Source organism: Hirundo rustica, chromosome 1 (genome assembly GCF_015227805.2).
Source record: "Hirundo rustica isolate bHirRus1 chromosome 1, bHirRus1.pri.v3, whole genome shotgun sequence".
Taxonomy (NCBI): domain Eukaryota; kingdom Metazoa; phylum Chordata; class Aves; order Passeriformes; family Hirundinidae; genus Hirundo; species Hirundo rustica.
This window is the reverse complement of record NC_053450.1, coordinates 117989236-117997763: the sequence shown is the minus strand read 5'-3', so window position 1 is coordinate 117997763 and position 8528 is coordinate 117989236. Positions and strand designations below refer to the sequence as shown.

Sequence of the window (8528 nt, the reverse complement as noted above, 5' to 3'; positions counted from 1 at the left end):
GAACAAAGGAGCCGAAAAAGACGAGAAGAGCCAAGAAAGTTGATACCGGCCTCCTCCGCCGCCCCCCTGCCCTGTCCCGGCCCGCCCCTCCCACCTCCCGGACTTTCGCGTGGGGGCCCAGGGCAGCCCGGCGGCGGCAGGGCGAAAGGCCGGGTACCCTCACCTCCATCCCCCCCCCCGAATCCCCGGCCGAAGGTCCCCCGCTCGCCCCATCCCCTCCCGCCTCCTCCTTCTTCCTCTGCCCCGCTGACCCCGCCCAGCCCCCGGTGCTTCCCTTTAACGCGCGCTCCCGCCGCCGCCTCTTGCCCCTCCCCCCTGCCCGGCGGCGCGCCGCCTCCTCCAGTCCCCGCGGGCGCGCGCCCGCCCGCGCCCCCCATCCCGTCGCTTTCCCCCCCCCCGCTCCCCCGCCGAAATCGCGCGCGCGCGCCCCCGCCCTCCCGCCCCTCCCTCGGCGGCCCGCGAGCGCCCGGGAGAATTGGCCGGCGGGCGCGCGCGCGCGCGCGCGGCGCCGGGAGGACGGGTGGGGGCGCGCGCGCTCGCGGAGGCGGCGGCGGAGGTGCGCGCGCGCGCGCGGCAGCGGCTTCACTTCTCTCCGGGCAGCGGGGGCAGGAGCGGCGGCGGTGGGAGAAGCAGCAGCAGCAGCAGCAGCGGCCGGCGCGGCTGCTCGGGAGAGACGGGAAAGGAAGCCGAGAGCGAGGAGCGCGGGCGAGCGGGCTCATGACTCAGTGAGCGGCTGCAGCTCCTTTCCAGCCCCGCGCCCGGCCGGAGTCGGGGCGACCGCCACGGATTGTCCCGCAGCTTGTGCCCGGCACCAGCGAGAGAGAGAGACCTGCGCTCGCCCGCAGGTAGCAGCGGCTTTCTCCCCGTCTCTGCCGGGGTACACCTACCTCTGCCCCAGCTGAGCTCCCCGTCTGCCTCCCCTCCCCCCGCCGGGCTCATACCCGCCCCCCCCCCCCCGCGTCCCTCGCCATCCCTCCCCCACGGCAGCACTCTCTCCCCCACATTTAGCTGCGACCCTCGGTCTCTACCTTTATCCTTCATCTTCACTTCCCTCTCCGCATCCCCCTGGTGCTGCCTGGTACCCCCTTCCCCCCCTTGTCATCCTCGGCCCTGCCCTTTCATAGCAACCGTCCCGGCCGCCCCCCCGCCGCCCCCGGCCACCTCGGCATCTCTGCCGGCGCTCCCTGCTCCCCCAGGCTCCATCCAGCCTCCATTGCTCCTCAGCACCCCCACACCCTTTCAGCAACTCTTCCGTGTCCATTTGTCCTGCTCGCCCTGCTGCGGGCGGGAGCAGCGACCGCCTCCGCTCCCCCCCACCCCTCTGGCCCTGCTCCGCATGGTCCCCGCGGCACTCTCGGGGCCCCTGGTCTCTCGGGCGCCGGGGTACCCCCTGCCCCCCACCACCATCGAGCCTCCTGGGATGCGCTGTCCCCACGCCCCCGGCCGCAGCGGTGGGCACCCCGGGCTGGAACCCCTCGAGAAAGGCACTATCCCCCTCATTCCCCACCCCCGCGCCCCGAGGAGCCCCGCAGCCCAACCCTCTCTCTTCCCGCATGTGCCCCCGACGTCTTCCTCTCGCAGTCTCCTCCTCCTCCTCCTCTCCTCGGCTGTCTCCTACTTCTCTCCCTGGCCCGGCCGCCGCCCGCCCGGCCGTGGGAGTGCGGGGGGTGCGTGGTTCTAGGGATGCTCGTGCTCCCCACCCGCTCCCGTACGGCGGGGACTTCCCGACCGGAGAGTCGCGCCAGTGCCCACCCGGGGCCGTGGGAGCTCGGGGCTGCCTCCCTGCCCTGTCCCGTCCCATCTTTCCGGGTCCCCCTCTCAGTGGCGGACCCTCCCGTGCCACAGACCGGGCTCTTTCTGCGTCCCGTCCTGCAGCGTTGTGGTCTTTTTCACCTTTATGGTTTCTAATGAAGATGAAGTAAGGCGGCTGCTGCCATTGCTGCTCGTGGCGGACCCTGCAGAAATATTCGATTTGTCTTGGCTCATAGGAAATTACGAGCGCTTTAGAAAGACATCGTCACCAGCTCTGCCGCCCTTGGGACCCATCTGCATATTGCCAGGATCTTGCTGTCCCCGACTGGTGTATTTCTTTTTTTTTTTTTTTTTTTTTTTTTTTTTGGCCGTGGGTGATGTGTGATAATGACTAGTGGTTTAGGGTGTTTTTGTCGTTGTTGTTGTTACTTGTTTGTTTTTGTTGCTGTTGTTTGGGTTTTGTTTTTAGTTTGAGGAGGAAAGAGAAGGTGCCAGTGGATCTATTTGACAAAGGCAAAATATTTTGGACACTCTTCACTTCGAATTGATAGTTGTAGTTACACTTGTAATCAGTCTCTGTGCTGATTCATCTCACGTTAAGGGAGAGACTTTTAAGTCCCCTTTCGTTCCTTCCTCTGTCCCCTCTGCTCATTTTTCTCTGCACAACAGCAGGGAGGTTAGCAACCCTCGTCTGAATGTAGAATAGCCTGGTAGCTGGGAACCTGGACATCGTGTGTCTTCTGCATGACAGTTGCAAACACACTTATGGCTCTTCAGATTCAAGGAGTATCTTGTATTTCTGTCTGTGTTAGTGGCAGCGAAATGTTTTCTTCACGGCGTCATCCTCTCAGTTGATTTTTTTCCCCCTCACTCTCTTACTTGTACATGTGTTTGTGTGTCTTTTAAGTTTGACCCCATTTGAAGCGTCTAATTCAGGCCCCTTAAAACACACTTTTACTGCAATATTGAGCATCCCTTGAACAAAACTTCCTAAAATTGCAGATATTGTGAGGAGGGGGAATAGAAAGAATTGCCTGCATCTCAGAAGGGGGAACAGCGGCAGAAGGAGAAAGGAAAAATACCATCCAAAAGCCAACCTCCCCCCTCCAACTAGCCAGACATCAAGCTACAGATTTAAGATTTTTCCTCTTGTAAATGCTGGCATTACATGTTACAGTAATTATATGCTCTGGGCTACTGTTACGATGTTTGTCTGCTGGATAGTAACCTGAACTTAGGAAGTGAATACAGTTGTTTTTTGGATGATAGTAATATTTATAGCCAAGATTATTCATAGCAGATGTCCCGTGCATATAAGCATTATTAAATATGCTTTTAACTTTCTGGCCTACGGTGTTAAGCCTATGTGAATTGTGAAGAGAGACTTTTTCTGTTTAAAGTTAGATGTATTAAGCAAAGTTCAGAAGTAAAATCTAGGGCAAATAAAGGCCAACATAAGTGTTATAAAAAGAGATGAGGTTGTATTTTAACTTTATGTAGAAGCAAGGAAAATGGGTACTTACTACCAAAATTGCATTGTAGTTGCATATTTTGACTTGCCAGGATGTGATACTTTTGTTGTTTATTATCTCTAAGTGTTCTGTTGCTTTTACCTTGAAATCTGACAACCAGGATTTAAATGTCTGAACATCAGCCTGTGTAAATTTACGAACTATGTTACAGATATTGTTGTAGCTGTACTATAGGAGAAATTGTTCTCTATAATTTTAAAATACCAAAAATATGTTCTCTATAAAATTAAAACACATAAATATATAAAAATCATGTTCTCTATAAAATTAAAATACAAAAATTGTCCACTCTAGTTGAGTGGACGATTTTTGTATTTTAATTTTAGGGCAGAAACTATGCATTATTTCAGTTACCTTAATGAGCAGGTTAGGTGTTGTGTATTTATATATATTTAGATATGAAAATATTATTTTCTGTTATAAAATCAAAAACACAGCTTAAGCTGATGAAGGGAAACGTCAGTCACATATCTATCACTTGGCATTGCTTGCTGTTTCTTTTAATGTCTAAGCATCTTTAAGGGGTGCCATACTTCCAGAATTCTTTTTCAGTATAGCTTCATAAAATAGATGAAAAAGTCCTAATTCCTCCTGAAGTTAGTTAGATGTGTCAATAATGCTTGAAGAGATTATTTCTTCTACTCCATAGTGTGTATTATTTGATAGAATTAGATCTTGGTAGGGGTTTTTCAGTATACGAGTAAATTTATTTCTATTCTATAACAAGAACACTTATGCCTTTTTAAAAAGCATCCTTTTCAACATAACCCTGTTGGCATTGATATTAATTTACTTTTCCTTTGCTGTCTCTTTCCATAAATATGTACATGGAGATGAACTTTGTTTAATCTACAGAACAAGCATGGTTGAATCTGAGCCTGAAATCCCATTATTCTCCCTTGAGCGAGCTTTAAAACATGTAATAGACAAGGTGAATAGTTTTGTTCTTAATTGTGATGATGTCTGTACATAGGTAAGAGGAAAAGCGAGTCAAAGTTCACAGCAATTTGAAACTATTTGCTTATGAAATAGCGAATTCTTGATTCAGACAGATTTGATCAGAAAACCACCCAGATATATGGGGATTGTGTGGGTGTAAGGAAGTAACGTTTGGGCCTGTGTGCTTTTTATTGAAAATCTCTAGAGAAGGATATGTAACATAAGTATGTAAGGTAAAGATTTGGAGTTAAAGGAAAGACCTGGGTTTCAGTTTGGTTTTGATTTGGTTTTGGTTTTGTTGGTTTGGGCTTTTTGTTTGGTTTTGGGTTTTCCTTTTTTTTTTTTTTTTTTTTTTTTTTTTTTTTTAAATCAGTCAGTGCCACCACATATGCTAATTCAGTAAAAGTTTTTTGTGGACATCTGCCCTTCATTATAACAGTTTGAGAGTTTGAGAAGTCATGACAGCTGTAACAGTGGGCTTGTAATTTCTCATCTCTCAGCATATTGTTATACTATTTAAAATGAAGGAAGAAATTAAAATAGCTAACTAGTATCAGAAGTGTGCAAATAAAACATTAGCTTGACTTCTGAAATATGCTGAGATTTCTTACTGCTCATGTTCTCTGACAAGTTTGTTGCTTCATGTTGCCTGAACGAAATATGAGGAAAAATCTTCCTTACATCCTCTACCGAAGTAAATACAAACAGTCCTGCATCAGAGCTTTTTAATTCTGTGTTTCCATCGAGCATGCCAAGATGTGGATTTTGTATTGTGGAAACCCACACTGTAGACTTGGAATTAGCCCACAGATTTATTTCATATGGGATAACAGAGATTGTAATAGGATAACTAAGATAGTAATAACTCTCAGTTTTTAACTAGCTGTGGTAGATTTGAACTGGTGGCATAGTTGATGGGACGGCTAACTCATGGTATTGCTGAGTGCTTGAAAAACAGAATTCACAGTGAATGGTTTTACACTTGCAGGATTACGTTACCCATTTAAATTCAATAACTTCTGGTTTTCATATATATATATGTGTGTGTGTGAGGAGTTTGGCGGGTGGGTTGGTTTGTGTGTTTTGTGGTTTTTGTTTGTGGGTTGGTTGGGGTTTTTTTGGGGGGGCGGCAAGTGGTATAGGGCTTAAAACTGCCAGCTCCTGAATTGTTGTTAAGATGCTTGTGGCAAAACTTTTCAGTACAAGGATTACTGAACTACTGTGACAAAAACATTACTTTATCTCATTGTCTTAATACATCCCATGTATTCTTTACTTAAGCACATAAGAACTACAGTTAGGCAGTTTCTACTCAAAAAGCTAACTTCGGTTGTTTGTCTTTGTTCAGTGCAGCATCTGCCATGTCTACAGAGGGGCAAAGAGTGGATGATAGTCCAAGCACTAGTGGAGGCAGCTCTGATGGAGATCAGCGGGAAGGTGTTCAGCAGGAACAAGAAAGGGAGCAAGTTCAACCCAAGAAAAAAGAGGGGAAAATATCAAGCAAAACAGCTGCTAAATTGTCAACTAGTGCTAAAAGGTACAGTGCTCTTCCTAGTTGTTTATTTTCCTTTCTCTTTTTTCAGCTGGCCATCAGATCCATGTAGTGACTCAGTATATTAATTTTCTGATTGTTTTCTTGTAACACTACTGTATCAGTGTAATAGCCTTTTGAGACTGATTTGATAATGAGGCCTATATACTTTTTCCTTTCTTTGTCAGTTTGCCTCTTTCACATGGTTTTAATAGTTGCATGATAAAAGCTGACATTTTTTTATTGCTAATAAAACTCAGACAGTTTTGTAGCCTTATAAAATATATCTCTGTATGTGTATGTATGTATGACTGATGTTAAAACTTTTCAGTGTAACTTACAGTTAATTAGCCATAAACATTTCAGACAGTTCAGTAACTCAGCTTGTTAGGACTACTGTAATATCTATTGCCATGAAGTACTGCCTTTTCTTTTCCCAGACGGTCAGGTCAGAAATACTTGAGTGAATGTGCGTTGGTTTCATTACTTTAAACTGTGATCTGTTTTAATACCCACTTATTTTCCCTCCCTTTTCTGACTGAGATGAAATGTTGGTTTATAGAATAGCTATTTAAATTATTCTATGCTATCATGTCCATCTCCAGATAACGATTGTCTTGCTTGCACCAGACAGAAGGAATTTACAGCCTAGTGTTGCTTCGTTAGTACACGTAGGGTTGTTAGTCTGGGCAAGTGGGATTATAGTGATTGAAGTTAAAAAGCACTCATAAAATAATCTGACAAGAGACCTATTCTGCAGACTGTCCTGATGCAGAATTCCCAGATCTCGTTTCTTTGCTAGTCCAAGGCTGTGTAAACTACAAGGGAAAACACTGGAGTTGTACTACTGTGGTGCTGTAGTAAAGGAGAGTCATCAAGCCCCTGCTTCCATAATTTATAACATATGCATATAGTCAGAGTCTGTAAATAACACTATATAAATGTGTGTGTACATCTCGTCAGGATTCAAGCCTTTGTTTTGCTTTAATGTGTCCCTTACCAATTAAATCCTTTTCTGAATAAAGGTATCTTTTGTCTTTCCAGTAAGGTGCTGTCATGCTTTTCTTTTGCTAGAAAGATACCTTTCTTACAGCTAGTTTTTCCTAGTTTTTTTAATTCCCTGGAGAAATACTTTCTGAACACCCATTCCTGCTCTGACACTATTAGGAGATTATCACTTACAGAATGGCCAGCAAAACTTGCCTGTGTTTGCTTTTATGACAAGAAGGAAAAAAACCCCACCCAGCTTTCACTACAAGCCATGCTGTTATTAATGTAGTTAATTCTCACAGCCGTTATGGTTTCTGGTCATCTTCTCTTTTGTCTGCTTCCTGCTATTATTATTTTTTAAATATTAGGAATATTGGGTTAGTCATGACTTTTAAGGTCATATAAACAGTTTCCAGCATCTTTAGAGAGCAGTCTGTGTATTCTGAACTTTGTACAATGCCTGGTGTAATGATGCTACAATTCTGGCAAGGGCCTGTGGACACCATCCTATTAAAAAATTAATAATGATATGTCAGAAATTGGCCTATTAATCTTAGCTTTGTATCTTCAAAGCTTAGAGCTTTTATCAACAAGCATTTTACAGCGATAAAATTACTTAAACCTTTTAAAGTTTAATCATATCTGCTTATGGTTCTGCTGAAACTAATTATGCCATCAGTTGCTGACATCAGTAAATTTGCCAGTTAGACTCTAAAGCTAGTTTCATATGTGTAGTAATATTGATTATACATTTTAGAAATACACATTTTATTATACTTTTTAAAAACTGACATTACTTACAATAGTTCTTTAGGTATGTGTACAGTATTTTTGAAGAGAAATGTATTTTAGGAGTGCTGGTTGTCATAGTACTTTCTGGAAGGATTACAGAAACAGTTTTTTATAGTAATGGGGGTTTTCATTAGTATTGTATTTTTTTGCCTTTTTTTGTTTTTGAATATTCAGTAGTTTGTCATTGTGTTAGAATTGGGATTGCACCTTCTCTAAGATGGCCAGATTTTCATATTATATGTATTATTTCTGTGCTTTTTAATTAAAATCAGTAGTGTCTCAAGAAAGCTAATTCAGAAATTAAAGCAGAGGCTAAAAAGAGAGGAGTAGCATAAGGGAAGGAAAAGTGTCTTAAAGTCCTCAATATGTGATAAGCGTTCCAGAAACGGTCTGTATAAAATATCTTCGTAGTAATATTGTTATTTGAGTTCATTAGAAATGATAAATAGTGAAGAATTGATAAGGTTTTACTCTGGTCCCTTTATTATAGTGAAATGAGTCAACTCTGTTAAAATCAGTAAACACTCGAACAACAGAATGTAGCGCAGTTGTGGCTTTGGTCAATATTCCTTAATTCCTGTTAAAAACATCAAACACCAGCAACTTCACTGGAGCTAAAGTCACAGACTACAGACTTGATTCTAACCTGAGTTTGGAAATCCGATTTTCTCACTTGGAAAACTTTTTCATGCAGATGGAAGTGTAGCCACGGTATTTTACTGTATGTGAAGGAAGGCTTGTGCATTTCTATTTGGAAAACTCCTGTTTTGCATTTCATTTGTATGTTTATGTAGTCAGTTCCATTTAAAAAATTTTCAGTAGCATGAGATTTTACATAAATCAAGATTTAGCAGTGTGCTGACTTTTGCTTGTGTAATGGTAAACTGCTCCCATGTCTTATGTATGAATATACTGTTCATGCAGCTTAACTGCTTTCCAAAGTGATCTGATTACAGAGGCTGTATGAAACCACTTAAATTTCTATTTGAGTA

General features: G+C 44.2%; 1 protein-coding gene across 2 annotated transcripts in view; it reads left to right on the top strand.

Moving 5' to 3' along the window:
• The first annotated feature begins 599 nt into the window (after positions 1-599).
• UBE2E2 (ubiquitin conjugating enzyme E2 E2) overlaps positions 600-8528 on the top strand; it is a 202055-nt gene continuing 194126 nt past the window's right edge. The window contains exons 1-2 of one of the 2 annotated variants that reach the window (XM_040064040.2): positions 600-845; positions 5572-5760. In XM_040064040.2, the coding sequence (XP_039919974.1) occupies positions 5585-5760 (176 nt within the window). In that variant the 5' untranslated portion in view covers positions 600-845; positions 5572-5584. The remainder of the gene's footprint in view (positions 846-5571; positions 5761-8528) is intronic. The other variant, XM_040064050.2, reaches the window with a different exon arrangement.